This window comes from Callithrix jacchus, chromosome 19 (genome assembly GCF_049354715.1).
Source record: "Callithrix jacchus isolate 240 chromosome 19, calJac240_pri, whole genome shotgun sequence".
Lineage (NCBI taxonomy): Eukaryota > Metazoa > Chordata > Mammalia > Primates > Cebidae > Callithrix > Callithrix jacchus.
Window position 1 is genome coordinate 7,874,725 of NC_133520.1, and position 16,579 is coordinate 7,891,303.

Here is a 16,579-nt window from a genome sequence, read left to right on the forward strand (position 1 = left end):
TCAAGTGATCTAGCAAACATCCATCACCGTATGTCCGGGTGCTGGAACGACCAACGGTTAGCGGTTATGCTTCTGTAAGCTAGAGCTAGATGTCATCTTCAACCTAAACTTGGATGTGATTTGCAGCTACTAAACCTCCACCACCTGCATCTATGCAATGGGCTGAAACAGTGCTGGGGCCGCCTGACAGGAACTCTCTAACTAGCTGGTCCTTGGCTTTAAGCCTCAATCTAGAAGATTTCTGAATAAAACTGATTTTAATGCTTTAAACTCTTGATTTTTTTTTTTACTTCAGTTGACAGGAGCTTGAGAGGAAATGGAAATAAGAGGCAGCTGAAACTGACAGAAAGCGCACAGCCTCGGGTCCTGGTTTCAGCACCTCCTGGCCGAAGCACTAGAGCCGAATTCCCCAACTTTCCTCCACTTTGGTTTTATTATCTATAAAACAGAGATGATCATTATAGTATCTACCTCATTGACACTGTTATGGAAAATGAAATGGAGAATTAAATAAAATGATGTTAAACCACCCAGCGCAGTGTCTCGTGTACGTACTCGATGTTTTATTTATTATTTTATTTTTGAGATTGAGTTTCACTCTGTCACCCAGGCTGGAGTGCAGTGGCACAATCTCGGCTCACTGCAATCTCTGCCTCCCGGATTCAAGTGATTCTCATGCCTCAGCCTCCCAAGTAGCTGAGATTACAGGCATCTGCCACCACACCTGGCTCATTTTTATGTTTTTAATAAAGACCGAGGTTTCACCATGTTGGCCAGGCTGGTCTCAAACTCCTGACCTCAAGTGATCTGCCTGCCTCGGCCTGCCAAAGTGCCGGGATTACAGGCGTGAGTCATCGCACCTGGCCCCTACTGAATATTCAATGCACCTTATTTTGCTCTGATCCTTCATGCCCCAACTGTGACCAGGGGAAGCAGATGGGTTTCTATTCAGGGGCTTGTGGGATTCTATGAATGGCTCATTGCTTTATTAAAATGAAAATACTGAAAGACAAATTCAAGTCTGATTTTGTATAGAAGAATGACAGCTGTGAAAAAATTCCTAATTATAAGCTTTTTTTTTCTCCTTGACTCTAATAACTCAAAATGCAAAAATCATCATCCTTGCCAGAAAGCATCTCTGCCTCCGCGCTCTGTGGCCATGGGCACGATAACGCCATGGAATTAAAGAGCGAGTGAAAGGAAGTGTGAACTCTTCAGCTCTATTTCTGTCTGGTCCTTTGGCTGAGATTTTTAGGTCTAGTTTGAACCAGATGCATTTGTTTAGAGCCTTGTCAACAGGTTATGCAAGAGGAACTACCTGAGAAACGCTTTTTTAAAAAGCAAAGCCCATCTTCAAGGTGCTTTATTCTGATCGGAGTTTGTGTCTTCAGATGAGGTTGAAGGGTAAACTAAGGCACTCAGACTTGGAGATTTGGCCTGAGGCTTCCGGCAATAGAGTCTTTGAAATGCTCAGTGCAGTAGAGACTTTTTACTCAAGAACCATCTGGGTTTTTGGCAAAACCATGAAACCTCTCCAATGTATTTGTGTGTGTGTGTTTTTTAATTACAAAATAAGCTTCTGGGGTGCTCTCTCAGATGTCCAGCAACATTCTGGAGGTGACGGCTTCATTGAGTTTCCACAGCTCCTCTGTACTCCTGTAGCCAGAGACTGGGAAAATACATGGTGGTTGCAAACCCCATAACCACAGCTGCCTAGAGCTAACACTGGAATAAGTGTTTCTTGATGCCACAACTGTTTTCTGCTTAAAAACACAAAAAGATTACCATTCCTCGGAAGACCACTGCAGGGTGGAGGAGGTGGTCTAAATTCAAGTCCTGCCTCTGGCTGCTTCCTGGTCACAGATGCCATCGGGACTTCTCTGGCAAGACACAGGTGCTGGGCAGAGGGACAGCAGGATGACTCCAAGGTGGCTGAAGACACAGTGGTCCCTCGCTTCTGCTTTGCTGTAAGCCTAACAGCAGGTTGGGACCGGTGGGCCCTGATGGCTACCAGGACCACTCCTCTCCTCTCCACCTACTCCACCTCCAAGACCTTCAATATCACTTCTGTGATGACTCAGTGAGCAGGCATACCACATGTACTCGGCGCAGGGATGGAACCTGGCAGGGCCCCCGCTCTGGCCCAGCCTCCCACTTGGAGTCCCACTGGCAGGTGCAATGTGCAGCAGGCCCTGGGGGCCAGCATTTCCCAGCTGAGGCAGAGGAACAGCTGCATTGGAGTTTTCTAAGCAGCCTGTGGGCCATGCAGCTTCCTGCCCCCATGCTAGGCTCTCTAAATCTGAGCTGGAGGTTCTAGAAATCTTTTTTTTTTTTTTGAGACAGAGTCTCACTCTGTCGCCCAGGCTGGAATGCCGTGTTGTAATCTTGGCTCACTGTAACCTCCGCCTTCTGGGTTCGTGCAATTCAATTCTCCTGCTTCAGCCTCCCGAATAGCTGGGAATACAGGAGTGCACCACCACACCCGGCTAATTTTTGGTATTTTAATAGAGATGGGGTTTTGCCACATTGCTCAGGCCGGTCTTGAACTCCTGAACTCAGGCAATCTGCCCGTCTCAGTGCTAGGATTACAGGCACGACCCACTGTGCCCAGCCCCACTTTTAACAAACTCATGAGCTGAGGCTCCTACATGGCAAAGCCTGTTCTGCTGGCTTAGAGAGAACTGCCCCTTTAACACACATGCGGAATTCCCAGGTGAACTGGGGTCTCTCCCTCCATTGGATCCTTGGGGAGCAGCTGTGGGCTCCTACTGGTTCCCAGGGGGTCTCTCCCGACTGGTCATCACCTGCTGTGCCCAGTTCTCAGTGTGGCTGGACTCCAGCAATGTCCCTCAAGCAAGGCCAGAACGTGAGGAGCCAGGAACCCTTCGTACAAGAAACATTACATAAACCGAGGCTTTTATTTACATCAGAGGACAAGAAAAGGGCACAAAAGAAGTCTCTCGGTCAAGCACATCAAGCGAAAGCTCTAAAACTCAATTCTCAGTAAGGTGTGGACACTGATATTTAAAAAAAAAAAAGAGAGAGAAAGAAAAGGTAAAATGGTTATCGGTGACATGACCGAATGCTTATGCTCCAGGAACTGAGTAAAAGACACCCAGGGCAGCCCCGTCACAGAGAAGGAGGACTCAGGCCAAGTGACATCTGACGTTCATCTCTGGGAAGGTTTGACTTTTGACATTTCTGAGTTAATTTTTAACCAGATTCTTTTTTTTTTTTTTTTTTGAGATGGAGTTTCACTCTTGTTACCCAGGCTGGAATGCAATGGCGCGATCTCAGCTCACTGCACCCTCCGCCTCCTGGGTTCAAGCAATTCTCCTGCCTCAGCCTCCCGAGTAGCTGGGACTACAGGCGCATACCACCATACCCAGCTAATTTTTTGTATTTTTAGTAGAAATGGGGTTTCACCTTGTTGACCAGGATGGTCTTGATCTCTTGACCTCGTGATCCACCAGCCTCGGCCTCCCAAAGTGCTGGGATTACAGGCTTGAGCCACCACGCCCGGCCTTAACCAGATTCTTAAGAATTTCAGGGCCAAACAGGCTTGACTGTATAGTTTTTCCAATTTGCGGCTGCGAGTGGGGAAGTTCTTCCTGGGACAGATTTCCAGGCAAGGAAAGGCCCCCACAGCTCTGTCCCCTGCCCCCACAGGCCCTCACTCTTTCCCACTCACTGTGCTTGGCTTTTTCTTCCGCTTACATCTCGCTCTCCCTTTCTCTGACACCCAGTGCGGTGGGCAAGCTGTAATTATCTCACGTGTGTGAAAATGTGCCGTATCCACTTTCATCATCTGGGCGAAAGCCACATCACTTGTTTCACTTTTCCTCACCAATATTAACAGCGCAGGAATTCAGTCCCAGTGAATCTTCAACATGAAGCTGAAGCTTCAGGACGTGAAGCGGAGTCTAGCTGCACAGCTTCAACCTTGTCCCCCACCCTCTCCTTTTTTCTCCGTCTGTCTGTCTTTCTGTCTGTCTTGGTGGGGCTTGATGAGAGAAGCATGAGTGTGGAGGCCTCCCCTGCATGCCTTGGGACGACAGGTGGGTGCTGTCACTGATCCTGCAGACTGCTCAGCGACAGCCCTTTTGGATTTCCAGATATTCTGAAAACAAAGTCAGAACAGTGGCCTTTCGGGGAGATGGGAAGGGGGACCTCCTTTCTTTCATCTCCCTGTTCAGCATCCCATGGCAGTCCACAGGTCATCCTTGGTGGGTGTCAGGCCTAAGACCCAAGCCCACCCTACCCTTTGAATCCGGGTAAGATGAGGTCACACTGGGCAGCATAGAAGAGCAAAGGATGCTACAAAGGCAGCCAATGAGCTCATGGCCTCAGGGGTTCTAAGCACCAGCCATGACACCTCTGGCCACCCAGCCTCCCCTGTCCCTACTAGCGGCACAGGCCCAGCCTACCTGAACTCCCCACACTGATGCTCCAGGCCTGGCTCCTGGATGGCCACCTTCTTTCTCTCTTCCAGCATCTTCTTGTCTTGTTTCCACTTCCTTCACATCTGTCTCCTACTTACTGCTTCCTTCTCTAAATCCGTATTTTCATTCCTGATGTGTTATGTCTCCCTCCATCTCTCTCAGCCCCTATGTCCCACCCAGGACAAGCACTCTTGGTTGGCCTGGCGGAGAGGAGCTGAGCCTCTGGCAGAAGTGCATTGATGGTGTTAGTAGGCCCTGACCACAGCCAGCCACGTGTTTGCAGGGACTCTGATGGCTGCAAACACATGGCTGGGCTGAAGTGGGCAACGCTGGGCACAAGAGCCCTCAGGAGTGGTCCCTTGGCCAACCTGTCCCAGCCACCCACCCACCCTGCGTTCAAACTTGCCCTCCTTCCTCACCAGCCTCACGGCCATTCAGGATGGGGTAAAATGACAAGTTTGGTCTACTTTAAACAGTTATGCCACACTGCCAACATAGTTTTCAAAGCATCATAGCCTTCAAAGAGCTCTTTCTTCCTTCCCTCTTCTCAAGCCTGTAATTAAATTCCTGGTGACAGAGTGGCAGAGGAAGGAGATCGGGGAGAATGACTTGAGGAATAAACAGCTCCTTAGCTGCCCTTAGAATCGAGGCAGCCCAGGAATGTGAGCGCCTGTCAGCACAACCTTTCCAGGAGAATACAGCAAATCATCTGACTCCAGTAACATCCTCTTCCTCCCCCCAATATTCTGCTGTACACCCACACTGCTTGGATCTGTCGAGCGTCGGCCTCCACCCCAGCACCTGCCACCTTCACGTGAAGGCTCTGGCTTCAGCACACTAGCTCCACTCCCAAACCTAACCTCAGCTCAATTCTCTGCAGGATTGACCATTGGGTCCACACGGGACTGAGAGGCGTGAGAAGCTCAGCAGATGGGCAGGGGTGACTCAATCATCATACTCATGTGATTCAGCAAAGAAAGGCATGTTTTCTCTTCCAAGTATGCTGTGTGTTCAAGTCTGAGATGCTCCAGATTCACATGGTTCCCACAGCAGGGGCTCCCGTTAGCGCACGAACGATACCACACTGGTGGCTACCCCAAATGGGGCGGAGTAGGCTGCAGCGAAGCCTTGCAGGCCGATGACCACGTAGCGGCATCCTTTCATGATGACCTTCCCGACATTCTAGTTTTAGGAATAGAAGGGAAAAGCAAAGGATTAGGGTAGGCAATTTTTAAATTCTGCCATGTTTCACGAAAGAAAAAAACCCATGAGTCATGGCAACATACATAAAGATCATTTTTCCTGATTCTCCCGTGGCAAATCGGCAAGTTACCACGTGCCCACCCCCAGCCTAAGAATATGTGGGGGCTCACAGCAACATCGTCAACTTGCAAAGTGCTTTCAAGCACAGCTTATTTCCAGATAATTCAAAGCCCTTCTTGGAAACAGCAGTGAGGCTGCCAAGTCTAAAACTAAAGCAGTTTTGTTTTGTTTTTTAAACCAAAGATCACTCCTCTTCTCTGTTCCAGCTAAAAATTACTGGACCATCATAAGGCAGGGTTAAGTTTTCCTTCCTTCGACTTACCTGAAAGCCATCTTCTCCTCTGTCTACCTCAAGGGCATGTTTCTGTCTGACCCATACATCTGTCCCTTTGTAGTCTTCTGTCATTTTCTAATTACTACATCCACATAAGCTCAGCATTTCCAGTACCATTATACACTCCTTGCCAGTCAGGCTTGGGCAATGCTTTCCTGGTAACCACTCCTCCTCTTAGTTTTCTGCGAGGTTGAATAGGGAACATTCAGGGAATGTCAGGTGCTAGACAGGGGACATCTAAAGGACTCAAATGGGATTGCAACAGAAAAATTACCACCACCACCAATGAACATTTATTGCATGGCTGCCCCGGTCTTCCCCTCTCTACCCCAACTTCTGTCATCATTCTTAGTGACATCATTGCCCATGCAGATAACCTGTGCCTTAGGCCACATACCTTGTCTCTCAGTCCTTTGACTTTTCCATATTACTAAAACCACTCACACTGGTTTGACTTCAAGTTCCTGATCACAATCACAAATCTCACCTTGCCTTCCAACACCGCCTGACAAACCTACCATATCTGTCCGGTAGGATGAATTTCTCTCTCCCCCAGGTACTGCCTCATACCTTTTCCCTTCTTAAGACTCCCCACTTGCAACGCAGGCAGACACACCCAAGTCTCCATACCTCCGTGAGATGATTCCACTTCATCTTTCACAGAAAAACAAAACCAACCCCCAGACATCATCAGGGAACACAGTCACCTTCCACCACTCTCTACAGCCCTACCTGTGTCTGCCCCTGGCCTCCCTCGCTTGGTCTGTGTTACCGTGGAGAAAATGGTCCTCTTCCTCCGAGCCATTCCCTTGATACTTGCTGTTGGTGCCCTCTCCCACCTTGACCTTGGCTTTCCCTTCTCCAGCTCCGCCATTCGCTTCCTCTCCACTGGATCCCATTAGATTACACATGCTCGGGTATCACCTTGCCTCCGTATCCCACCCCAGTCTCTGCCCTCCATCATGCCAAGCCGGCCAAAAGAGCCAACCGCATGTACTTCTCCATGTCTGCACTTCTTACTCCCTCTGACTCTGGCTCCTGCCCCAACCTATGCAGGGACTGTCTGGTCACGGCCATCTACTCCCATGCTGCCTGAACCAATGGATGCTTTTCTGCCTCCCTCTCCCTGACCTCTCAGCAGCTTTCAACATACTTTATGAAATAATCATCTGGCCTGTTTGACTCCATATTCTTAGTTCTCTCCTACCTAAACAGGGAGCTCCTCCTCAGCTTTCTTTGCTTAATTATCCCTCCACCAGACTTTAAAACATTGGTGTTCTTCAGTACTCAGTCCTGGGTCTCTCCTCTCTCTCGCCCTCCAATCTCTCCTTAGATGGTCTCGTCCATTTCTAATGACAAGTACTTCCCAGATTTGAAGAATTCTTCAGCTCAGACTCAAATATTCAATTCATTACTTGAGATCTCCACTTTTTGAGACCCCCAATTCCTCTGGCATGCACTCTCCCTCACAGCCCTAAGCACAGAAACCTAACGTGGATCGGCTGCTGGTATGTTCCTGGTGGACTCTGTCTATCAGGCTTAATGATGAGAAAGCACAGAGAGATTGCATCAGATTTACATATCTGGTTACAGGAGCTGAAGTTCAATCCTAAAAGAATCTCACTTCAGGGCCTATGACCTTAACCCCCATACTATATTTCCCTTTTGAAATAAAGGCAATATATAAGCTTCTAGCTAACTACTCACGGCCTGGGCTTCAATTCCAACTCCATCACTTACTTAATTTCCCATGGCCTCAGTTTCCTCACCTATACAATGGGAATATTTAGTAACCACCTCACTGGGTTTTAAGAGGAGTAAATGAGATCATGCAAGGAAAGCACTTAGAACAGGACCCAGTAAAAACTGCAGGCAGTGTAAGTGCTCCCCAGCGTCAGCTTTTATTACTGCAAAATAACGTCTACGTTTTAAAAATTACATAGTAATTTGGGTTTGTGGTGGTAATACATAAACCCAAGGTATCTGTTGCCTGTTTGGGAAAGTTTCTTAAGGAGTGCAATTTCCTATGACTTCTGGCTTACTTGGGCTTTCTCTTTTCTCTTTTACTTTATTTTTTATTTTTGAGACAGAGTTTTGCTCTTGTTGCCCAGACTGGAGTGCAATGGTGCAATCTCAGCTCACTGCAACCTCCACCTCCCGGGTTCAAGTGATTCTCCTGACTCAGCCTCCAAAGTTGCTGGGATTACAGGCATGTGCCACCATGCCTGGCTAATTTTTTGTATTTTTAGTAGAGAAAAGGTTTCACTGTGTTGGTCAGCCTGGTTTTGAACTCTTGACCTCAGGTGATCCACCTGCCTTTGCCTCCTAACATGCTGGGATGACAGGCGTGAGCCACTGTGCCCAGCCGATCTTTCAATAGTCTAAATAACAGGGTTCCTCGCAATAACATAAGGAAGGCAGGGACTCGGTTGTGCTCATTACTGTATCTTGAGCACATAGAAAGACGCTGGGTGTTTCCTTTGGTACCTCTCCTGCTAAATGAAGAGCTTTGCAAGAACCAAGTACTGCCTGCGTCTTCTCTAGACACTGCTTTCCTGGACATTATTACCCTGTTGATTTCTCAGAGACACTGGGCTGGGGCATGCACATGTGTGAGTATGTGATGTTGCTAAGAGATACACTCCTCTAAATGTGTGATAAGACTCATTGGGGGAATTTTACTTAGATGTTTGAAACAACAAAAGAAATACATTCACTGGGAACAAGCCTAACAATCAAGAGTGATCCATTATAAACAAGATCAGAATCACAACTGCCTGCATTAAATATGACATTTTTGGTATTTGTGCATCCATTTTACTCAGCCTGTTATACTTTAAAAGCTGCTTGTCACTTTGTCTTTGTAATTTAGGGGGGAAAATCTACTAAAATGGCTCATTAACTGGAACACTGTCAAAAACACAGGTTTGAGAAATGAAATGCGAAGAAATGTAAAATATCTCTCAACCACTATTTCAGTGTCATTTAAGAGAGTGCATTTGGGATTCTTTGATCTGAGTAGAGCTTTCTACCCAACTAATCTCTCAGAGGGGAGCTGCGGTCTAAGGGAACAAAGAGAGTCACCTGCTTTATTTCTCCATGTTTGAGCCTGGAAACCCTCTCAGTTGGCTCCAAGAAAGTAGACGCTGAACTCATTCTTTTGAAGGTCAGAAAGGAGAGATCCAACCCTAACCTGATGATGTCCTCTCGCCTGGCCTCCTGGGTCCGCTGAACTAACACTCTAGAGCTTTCATGCCCACAGCTGAGCTTGTGATGGTCCCTCTACCTCAAACGACACCACTTCTCTATCCAGTGAAATCTTTTTTTTTTTTATTTGTTTTCATTAAGGCAAAATTCACATAACATAAAATTCACCATTTGAAAGTACGTACAGCCCAGTGGCATTCAGTACTTTTACAATGTTGTGCAACCTTCACTTCCATCTAGCTCCAAAACATTTTCATCATCCCCAAGAAAAAACACATGACAATTAAGCAGACGCACTCCATTCCTCTTTCCCCAGTCCCTGGCAACCACCAATCCGTGTCCCATCTCCTTGGGTTGACCTATCACAGACATTCCATACAAATAGAATCATATGCACCATACGTGACCCTGTGGGTCTGACTTACTTCACTTAGCATAGTATTTTTAGAGGTTCACCATGCTGTAGCATGGATTAGTACATTTCCTTCCTTTTAGGGCTGAATACTATTCCATTGTATGGATATAACACACTTGTTTATCCATCTATCCATTCATGGACACTTGGGTTGTTTCTGCCTTTCGGCTATCGTAAATAATGCTTCTATGAAAATGTGCATATAAACATGGATTTGGGTGCCTGTTTTCATTCTCTCGGTTACATACCTAGGAGTGGAACTGCTGGATCAGAAAATGAGTCTACACGGAACTTCTGGAGGAACTGCCAAATTGTTTTTCACAGTGGCTGTCCCACTTCACATTCCCACCAGCAATGTACCACGGTTCTAATTTCTCTACATTCTCACCAACATTTGTTATTTGGTTTGTTTGGACATTTTTTGGAGTAGCCTTCCTAGTGGGTATGAAATATCCCCACTTCAGACCACTTCACTGTTATTTGGTGAAATCTTAACTCGTCCTTTTGTGCCCAGTTTTCATGTCAGCATGATTTGAAAACTTCCCTGCCTTTATAAGCTCACTGCTGAGGAGTGAACTGCCTGAGCTCTGTGCCCTGAAGCCCCTGGGGGTGGCGCCCCAGCTATGTCAGTGTCTCCCTGGGATGCTGTGCACTTCTCCAGGGCAGGGCTCACTGTATTCATTTTCACACCCCTACTGTTCAACACAATGCCTGCCACATACTGAGGACCCCCAAAATATCCTCAAGTCCTACTTCTTGAGCTAGGATTTCTACAATATCACTTTACCAGTGGAGAGGGACACGACGGCTTCTTTGTGCTCAGCCTGGACCCAGACCAGAGACAATTCGTCCTACAAGGGCTCTAAGCCCGAAAGACCTAACTTTATAGTTTTTATTAATATTTTTTACCCCTGCCTGTGTTGTGCTCCAGAAGCTGCTGGTATACCTTTAAAGGGGATGATAAATGTAAGCTCCCAGGCATGGAGACTGAATGGCTTCAGGTTTAAGAGGGCATTGGGTGACACAGATAACTGGACAATAAATCAGATGAGGCCTGTGGCCCTTGGCCAGGACAGTCACTTCTGTGACTTTATTCTGGGTGGCCTTGTCCAGGCCAGGAGAGCTTCAGGCAGCAACTTCCAGTGCTTCTAGGCAGAAACACCTGGGAAGTGCATCTGGGCTTTGATTTCTGAGACAGAAACTGTCATTTTTCTCCCATATTCATCCTTCCTAACCCCATCTCCCAGAGACAAATGGCAGAATGTTTTGAAGGTCCCACAATACACAGATAGTTGTCTAGAAGAGAAAAATAAAGTCAGCAAGCGCCTATTTATGTATTTGTTGCGCTCCCAGGCCCTGGAAATAACCTTGGAAATATTTGGGGGAATAATCCAAATATTCCTGGACTAGTGGGATATCCTGGAGGGATGTTACTGGAAAACAGATACAGTGGGTTGCAATTTCTTTCTTTCTTTTTGAGATGGAATCTTGCTCTGTCGCCAGGCTGGAGTGCCGTGGCTCAACCTCGGCTCACTTCAACCTCCACCTCCCGGATTCAAGCGATTCTTCCGCCTCAGCCTCCCGAGTAGCAGAATTTCTTTCTTTCCTTCCAAAGGGGCCACCTTCTCCAAGTCACCTGCCACGCTAACGCTTCAGTATCCGATCTGTAATCAGGGACACGGGTTCCTGATCTTACATAAGAACCGCCTTGGTAGGAGCCCCCTGAGAATGTTCTCAACCAGCCAGGAGCGCAGTAGCAGGCGCAGCGGGGCCCACCCAGTGCAACCCCCGATTTAAGTTTTAATCGCGACTCGCAACTCGCGGCTCCCCTTTGGCGTGGGAGTGGGCGTGGGGGCGAGGGGGGTCGCAGGTGCAGCCCGGAAAAACCGGGTGAGTCGGGGGTCAGGACCCGGCTCCCGCTCCCCCGCGGGCCACCGCCCCCGCGCCCCCGCGCCCCCGCGCCCCCCGGGCAGGGCCCCTACCTTGCCGTACTTCTTCAGCTTCCGCCGGTACCTCCGCCTGGGCTTCTCGCCCGGCGCCGGCTCCTCCAGCGGCTCGTAGCGCTCCGGCAGGAGGGCGAGGTGCACCCTCCGCGCGCCCCGGGCCCCCGGGCCCCGCTCGCTCGCCGCACTCGCCGCGCTCGCCCCGCTGTCGGCCGCCGCCTCCGCCTCGTCTCCGTACTCCAGGTGGTCCAGGATGGCGGCCGCCTCCTCGTCCCCCTCGGTACGCCCTCGCCCTCGGGGCCCGCGGCGCAGGAGGTTGCTCTCCGCCTTGCTTCTGAGCCTGGCTCCCACCGTCATGATGCCGCGGACCCTCTGGCGACGGTCCGAGCGCCCAGACTCCAACCTTTGCTCCCCGCCCGCTTCTCCGCCTCTGCCCGGACGGGGCGGGGGTTGGGGGGGCTGCAGCGCCCCCTGGCCGTGGGGCCCGGGATGGCTGCAGACTGGCCTCCCAGGCGGCGGACGCGCTCCGACAGCCCCGCCCAGCATCCCACCTGCCGGCCAAAGGGTGCAGGTGTAATCTCACCTGTAATCCCAGCGCGCACTGCACAATGAACATGCAAAACACCTTCAACTGCACTTGCTACGAAATCAATGACCCCAGGATAATAGGACTCCATCTGTCCATGTTCAAATTAGCAACGATGGTAATGACACGCGAGATCACGCTCAGTGCTGGGGAGAGCATGGCGAGATGGGCACGGTAACAGTATTCGTGGGAGTGCAAATTGGTGTCAAGCTTTTGGAAAGGCGATCAGAAAATCTTTACCGTGAGTCTTAAGAAACGTCTGTATCCTTCTAGGAAATATTCGGAAACGCAAGACAGCATGTCCACGGTGTTCAACGGTCTGAATTCAGTGAAAAAGTGGAGCAAACCAACGGGGAGGGGGCAAAGGAAATTCTGCTCCAGACATGCCCGCATATGGCGCAGTCATTACAATCATGATTTTCAGGAATATCTCTCTGTGAGATAAGTATTCTCAATGTACCGTGAATCTCAACAAGCTGAGAATGCCCTATTTTCTTAAGTGGGTAAATGCCTTTGAATTCTGGCTAATGTGGAATTAAGGGCTGGGAGCAGTGGTTTGCGCCTGTAATCCCAGCACTTTGAGAGGCCGAGAGGATAGCTTCAGCCCAGGAGTTCAAGAACAGCCTGGGCAACATAATTAGACCTCTATCTCTACAAAAATAAAAAAATACAAAAATTAGCCAGGCATGGTGGTGTGCGCCTGTGGTCCCAGCTATTCAGGAGGATAGCTTGAGCCTGGGAGTCTGAGACTAACCTGGGCAGCAAGGGAGACCTCGTCTCTATAAAAAAAACAAATACAAAAATTCACCTGTAGTCCCAGTAAGGCAGGAGGATCGCTTGATCCTGGAAGGTGGAGGTTGCAGTGAGCTATGATTGTGTCACGGCACTCCAAGGGGGATCAACAGAATGAGATCTCATCTCAAAAAAATACTTAAGTACAAAAAATATAGACTGTTATACTATTTTACCATTAAAGTTTGTGATATATTTAAGAATAATGTGGATATGTTGGTACAAGCACACACAATGTTTGACAATTTAGTTCATTAGGATGCCAAAGAAATTAATTTTGTGATTCCAACTTAAAATGTGAGCCAGCATGGTGACTTTCACCTGTAATCCCAGCAACTCTAGAGGCTGTGGTGGGAGGATCCCTTGAGGCCAGGAAGTCTGAGCAACATAGTGAGGCCCCATTTCTAAAAAAATTTGAATGCGGGGCAGGCGCAGAGGCTCATGCCTATAATTCCAGCACTTCGTAGGCCGAGGTGGGCGGATCACGAGGTCAATAGATCGAAACCATCCTTTCACCATTCAACACGGTGAAACCCCATCTCTACTAAAAAATAAAATAAAAATACAAAAATTAGCTGGGTGTGGTGGCGCGTGCCTGAAGTCCCAGCTACTCCGGAGGCTGAGGCAGGAAAATCGCTTGAACCCAGGAGGTGGAGGTTGCAGGAAGCCGAGATCGTGCCACTGCACTCCAGCCTGGGCAACAAGAGCAAAACTCTGTCTCAAAAACAAACAAACAGAAACAAATGTGTAAACAAGTAACCGATTTAGTCTTTTAACTATTTAATGCAATAAGTAATGACATATTTAATATTATATAGTCTTTATATGTAAAATTGTGTATAAAATTTATATACAATTCAATTTCAGGTGAAAGGGGTATGAAAATAAATTTACTATATTTATAAGACTTAGAGTTTTGTTATATAATTGAAGTCCTTGAGAAGAAAGCAAAATATTAAATTTGTAAAAGTTGATTGAAATGTTTGGGGGAACTAAATTAAGTAAAGAGTAAAAGTAACTCCTTACGGTAATTGTGGAATTGTATTGGGTTTGTAAATAGTTTAAAACAGTATGTAATTTGAATGTAAAAGGTTAAGAGAAAGCAGATTTGTAACTTCACTAAAGCAACTATTGCTTTATATACAAATGGAGACCCTCGTAGTCCCTTTTCTGTGTGCAAAACTGACCTCAAAGACCTCTAGGCTGCTTATCAAATGGTGATATGGTTTGGTTCTATGTCCCCACCAAATTTCATGTTGAATTGTAATTTCCAATGTTGGAGGTGGGGCCTGGTCATGTTAGCAGCACCCCTGGGTGCTATTCCCGTGATAGTGAGGGAGTGAGCTATCGTGAGATCTTGTTGTTTAAAAGTGTGTGGTGCACACCTCCCCCTTTTCTCTCTCATTCCTGCTTCGGCCGTGTTTGCCTGTTTTCCCTTCACCTTCTGCCATGATTGTAAGTTTTCTGAGGCCGTCCCAGAACTGTGAGTCAATTAACCCTCTTTTCTTCATGAATTACTCAGTCTCAGGCATTTCTTTATAGCAGTGTGAGAAAGAACGAATACAAATGGAGACGAAGTTAGAACATCCATGGACCTAAAATACATTTTTGTCAGAACAAGATACTGTTCAAACGTCACAACAACATTAAGTCTGCCTTCAAAGGCAGAACACTAGAACAATTAAAAACTGATCTCCAGATTCAGTCTCTATAACCAGTGAACAGGCAGGATTTAAGATGTAATCAGAAACTGTCTTTATGTGGCATTCCTTTGTCTCTCTGCAAGTTATTCTGTGCAGAGACTGAGTCTCTTTCTCCTGGGAGAAAATGTAGGCAGTCCTATAGTTTTTCTGTTCACACAGAGGTAATAAGTCCCAAAGTTGTAAATATAGTCTTAATCTATATAATCCTAAATCACGTAATGTTCAATTCCATGTAATACTCAGAACCTGGAACCTGATTTAAGTAAATCCTCTCTCCTCCCTCAGGCAGCACCTGATGTGGGTGTGTACCTGTGTGCGGTGGCGATGAGGGAGTGGGGACTGGGGAGAAACAACAGTTTCTCTTCTGTTTCCCCCACCTAGTGTTTCTCAGTCTCCCAAGCTTGCAAAGTGATTTCTGACCCTTCCAGGACCTAAACAGAGAACAGTGAAGAAAACATCTTCCATCACTAGTATTGCCAAGGCGTTGTCTCACCCACAAGGCCTAGCAGATATTTGAAGCTGCTTTTCTATAGTTCTTTGCAGGCCCTCACTGGAAACATTCTACTGTACTGGTTATGACCCAGCAAATACCCTTGAACCCCTGATCACCTACGCCCTCCTCAATCTCCAGGGGTCCTGTGGTTCCATGCCAATGCTATGGTCTGAAAGTCTGTGTCCCACCCTCCCAAATTCATGTATTAAATTTCTAACTCCAAGGTGATAGTATCAGGGGATGGGAGGCCTCTGGGAGGTGATTAGGTCATGAAATGGAGCCCTCATGGGACTAATGCCCTTATAAAAAGAGGCCCCAGAGAGAAATCCCTCACCCCTTCTGCCATATGAGGACACATTAAGAGAGAGAATCTGCTGGCACCTTGATCTTGGACTTCCCAAGCTCCAGAACACTGAGAAATAAGTTTCTATTGTTTGCAAGTTACCCAGTTTATGATTTTTTTTATAGCAACCCAAATGGACTATGACAACTGGTTTTCCTATCCTGTGCCTTTAAGATGGCCATGAGGATACAGGATTTGATATATGGACTTCAGTGCTTCCTCATTTGGTGAAGGGCTCGAATAGCAAGCTCTGGGCTGGGCCATCTCCAGCATAACTCCTAGAATGATGACAGGGCTGTTACTTGTGCTGTAGTGAGGAAGCTGGGGCACCAGGAGGCTGCCACTGGAGCTGGTGGCTGTATGGATATACCACTTCAGCTGCCACCTGGGAAGCCCTCAAATCCCCTCAGTTAGCTACAGTCCAGTCCTGCCTGTGTCCCTGTCTGCTAGAGCTGCCATAACAAAATACTGCAGACTGGTGGCTTAACCAAGAGAAATTAATTTTCCCACAGTTCTGGAGGCTGGAAGTCTGAGTTTAAGGTGTTGGCAGGTTTGGTTTCTCCTCAGGCCTCTCTCTTTGGCTTGCAGATGGCCGCCTTCTTTCTGTCCTCACATCACCTTTGTTCTGTGCATGCACCTCCTCGCTCCTTCTTCCTCTTTTTAAAAAGACACTGGTCCTATTGGATCAGAGCCCCATCCTTATGACCTCATTCCACCTGTCTGTCCTTCTTTCTTTCTTTTTGACAGGGTCTGGAGCAGTGGTGTGATCTCAGCTCACTGCAGCCTTTGCCTCCTGGGTTCAAGCCATCCTTCCACCTCAGCCTCCCAAGCAGCTATGATTACAGGCCTGAGCCACCATGCCCAGCTATTTTTTGTAGTTTTTGTAGATACTGGGTTTTGCCATGTTGCCCAGGCTGGTCTTGAACTGGGCTCAAGCAATCCACCTTCCTCAGCCTCCCAAAGTGCTGGGATTACAAGTGTGAGCCACCTCACCCAGCCTCAGTCAACCTTAATGACCTCTTCGAAGGCCCTATCTTCAAATACAATCATATCTAAAG

The 16,579-nt window shown here is 47.7% G+C and overlaps 1 protein-coding gene across 1 annotated transcript; it reads right to left on the reverse strand.

Moving 5' to 3' along the window:
• Positions 1-2,899: 2,899 nt before the first annotated feature.
• Positions 2,900-12,036, reverse strand: C19H1orf115 (chromosome 19 C1orf115 homolog). Its single transcript, XM_054247991.2, has 2 exons — positions 11,644-12,036; positions 2,900-5,624 (listed from the first exon to the last, which is right to left on the reverse strand). The coding sequence occupies exons 1-2, from the start codon at positions 11,959-11,961 to the stop codon at positions 5,505-5,507; spliced, it is 438 nt and encodes a 145-aa protein (XP_054103966.2). The 5' UTR covers positions 11,962-12,036; the 3' UTR covers positions 2,900-5,504.
• Between the last annotated feature and the right edge of the window lie 4,543 nt (positions 12,037-16,579).